Source organism: Anarrhichthys ocellatus, unplaced genomic scaffold (genome assembly GCF_004355925.1).
Source record: "Anarrhichthys ocellatus isolate YVR2014 unplaced genomic scaffold, GSC_Weel_1.0 scaffold2993, whole genome shotgun sequence".
Lineage (NCBI taxonomy): Eukaryota > Metazoa > Chordata > Actinopteri > Perciformes > Anarhichadidae > Anarrhichthys > Anarrhichthys ocellatus.
This window is the reverse complement of record NW_022282967.1, coordinates 2709-6229: the sequence shown is the minus strand read 5'-3', so window position 1 is coordinate 6229 and position 3521 is coordinate 2709. Positions and strand designations below refer to the sequence as shown.

The 3521-nt window shown below is 45.6% G+C and overlaps 1 protein-coding gene across 1 annotated transcript in view; it reads right to left on the bottom strand.

Moving 5' to 3' along the window:
• Window positions 1-742: 742 nt before the first annotated feature.
• The window catches only part of abt1 (activator of basal transcription 1), a gene marked incomplete at its 5' end in the record, with an annotated part of 4237 nt that continues 1458 nt past the window's right edge, over window positions 743-3521 (bottom strand). Inside the window, 3 exons of the mRNA XM_031840591.1 lie at window positions 743-1411; window positions 1552-1737; window positions 1975-2150. Of these exons, the coding sequence (XP_031696451.1) occupies window positions 1226-1411; window positions 1552-1737; window positions 1975-2150 (548 nt within the window). The remainder of the gene's footprint in view (window positions 1412-1551; window positions 1738-1974; window positions 2151-3521) is intronic.

Genomic DNA, 3521 nt, shown 5'->3' with positions numbered 1-3521 from the left:
GCGAATAATCGCATTGATTTTTTGCAATTAATCATGATTAATCTCATTGTTATGGCAAAGTTCAATAATGAATTCAAAAGTAGTGTATTGTGCACTTTTATTTTAAAGTACTGCTATATGAACAAAAGGTCAATACCATTTGGTTTAAACACTTTAAACACATCAGGTGCGTTTTAACAGCAGTATTCTCTTTACACAGTTGAGATCATATTTCTTATATTACATCATATGTATATTTTCCCTTTAACTCACGAGATGCAGCATGTTTTATGCTTAATGTGAATATAATTCATACTTTGTTGGCATCTTATTCTGAAAACCAGATGTTCATCTGAAGAAACCGGTAGTTGTCTCACGTTAATCTTTCCGCTAACCTTCGCTCGCTCCCGACGTGTGCCGTTTGAATGCGTTTACCGTGAATTTCAGCATATAGGTGCACTAACATGTAAGTGTCTGCTGACTTGACCGCAGCGATGTCCAGTAGTCTCCAGGCAGAGCAACAGCTGGTGCACGTTGTAACGCTGTGTATTCTAACCGGCTGCAGTTTGTATCCACTTCTCTGTAGCATCTGTTAGCTTGTCTTGCTTTTGTTTATCTATACTTCCTCCACGGACTTTCAAAATAAAAAAATACATTAACGCCCTATAAAATAATTGTCGGCGTCAATTAATGAATGGGTTAACGCCATAATAACACGTTGACTTGCCCAGCACTAGTATATGTATTTCACACATAAAAATAAGTCAATATCACTCTTTATTCTTTTCATACAAGCAATAGCGCTTCATGCAATAAAATACATGATAAATGTTATATGTGTGTATACACACACACACACACGACTTAACGAGCTCGTTAAGGCCTTAACTAATTGGTTAACGAGCTCGTTAAGGCCTTAACTAACTGGTTAACGAGCTCGTTAAGGCCTTAACTAACTGGTTAACGAGCTCGTTAAGGCCTTAACTAACTGGTTAACGAGCTCGTTAAGGCCTCAACTAACTGGTTAACGAGCTCGTTAAGGCCTTAACTAACTGGTTAATGAGCTCGTTAAGGCCTTAACTAACTGGTTAAGTTGGGAACAGAATTCAGAAGGCTCCGCCCCCTGCTCAGACTGGCCTGTGATTGGTTGGTGAAGATGGGCATGTCATCACCAGTGCACTACAATCTGCCTCCTGTTTCCATGGAAACAATCTTGTCTAGCAGCCAATGAGCCGTCTCTGTGCTGTCACACTGATTGGTTGGAGTTGAAGATCTTGGCTAGCAGTGAGACGTTTGATTGGCTCTTCTGCTGTATGAGGCAGGCCTTGTCCAGGTGTTTCTGGGTAACAGAGTCTCTCTTCTTCTTCTTCTTCTTCATCTGGATCTCTTCCTCCGTCTGACGCTGAGTGAAGTCCCACGTCCTCTCGTCCACCTGACGACAAACATTTAACAGGTCATGTGACTCTTTAGACATCCTCTGGGATCCATTTCCTGTCTGTTCTCAAACGGTTCTGTTTATTCTCTTTCTATCTGAAGTACAGATATTAGAGCCCCTTGACTAAATAGAAGTACCTGTATTCCATCTCTCTGTCTCTTCCTCCTCAGGTTGTCCATGTGAGAGCTCTTATCCACGTTGTTCAGGTAGAAGTTGGTTTCTCTCTTCGCCTGAGACACTTCGGTCCTGAGTCTCTGCTGGAGGACCGTCTGCTCGTAGGCCAGCCGCTCGCTCAGGTGAGTCCACTGGAACCGGTGCAGGTACTACAGAGACAGACAGAGGACAAAGACCTGGTCTCAGTCTGTTCTGGGTCAGAGCTTCAGTCATGGTTCCACATAAGGTCTCAGGACTCATGAAGATCCAGGGTCAGGGTTAAGATCGGGGTTACGGTTAACTCCGATCTTAAATAAAAGGTAAATAATTCATAATAATAAGGATGCAACCATGACTGTGATGTCACAGTATTCCTGTGATGTCATGGGTTACCGAGCAGACTGTACCTTGATGGACCAGAGGTCGGAGGAGAATCGTTGGCGTTTCCTGCTTCCCATAGGCGTGTTGTGGAGAGAAGACACCACCTTCTTGGCCAATCGTTTATCTCTGAACTCCACCCATCCTTCAGTGAAGTCACACCTCCTCAACCCAGACCTCCTCTTCCTCCTCCTCACCTGGCCATCTGACGATCAATAATCAGAAAATACACAAGATCAATAATCATTGATCAGGAAATATAAAAAGGCAATGAAACCCATCATCTCATCACCTGAGGACAGAGGATACAAGGACAGAGGGAGAGGAAATAGAGATGTTGAAAAGGTTTTTTTGTCTTTTTTATGACTCCCAGAGTGCATTTCACTAAACCTGGTCAAACATGTATATATGCCTCTCCCTCTCTGATCACATTCAGCAGGGAGGAACTTTTAAACATCAGACAATCCAACGGTCAAACTTTTTCATCGAACCGGAAAGTTTTACAGAGCTTTTAGTTGGAGGAGCAGCGGAGACTCAAAACTGAGCTCCTGTCAAGCCATCTGGCGAACGTCCGCTCTCTAGCCAACAAGATGGATGAGCTGCTGCTCCTCAACAAAGTAAACAGACTTTAGCAGATCCGCCGCCCTGTGCTTCACTGAAAGCTGGCTCGGTGAGCACATCCCGGACAGCGCACTACATCTGCCGGGCTTCCAACTCCTCCGAGCGGACCGCGTAACGGCGCTGTCGGGGAAAACGAGGGGAGGAGGAATCTGCTTCTACATAAACGAAGGCTGGTGTATAGATGTCACAGTGTCAAAGGAATCATGCAAACCTTCTTATTCACCGCGGGAGTTTTCCTCGTTCATTCTGGTCGGTGTCTACATCCTCAGGCCTGTGTGAGTGAGGCGCTCCAACACCTGGCCGAGCAGATCACCAACACGGAGCACAAACACCCAGACTCCCTGCTCATTGTTCTTGGGGACTTCAACAGAGCAAAGCTCAGCAAAGAACTGCCTAAATACAGACAGCATATAAAGTGTAGCACCAGGGACAAAAACAGACTGGACCACTGCTGCACTGTAATGAAGGATGCATATCGCTCAGCACCCCATGCAGCTTTGGGACTCTCTGATCACTGCCTGGTTCATCTTCTCCAGACCTACAGGCAGAAACCAAACTCTGCAAAGCCTGTGGTGAAGATTGTGAAGAGATGGACCAACGAGGCAAAGCTGGAGCTACAGTCCTGCTTTGTCTGCACTGATTGGAGTGTTTGTGACGCTGCTGCTACAGACCTGGATGAGCTCACTGACACTGTGACATCATACATCAGTCTTTGTGAGGACATGTGTGTGCCGACTAAAACCTTCTGCATGTATAACAACAATAAACCTGGTTCACTGCAAGACTCAGGCAGCTTCGTCGGGCCAAGGAGGAGGCCTACAGAAGTGGGGACAGGATCCTGTACAACCAGACCACAAACACACTGACGAGGGAGATCAGGGTAGCGAAGAGGAGCTACATTGTAAAGCCAACGACCCCTCGTCAGCGTAAAGAGGCCTGGAAGTACTCACCAACT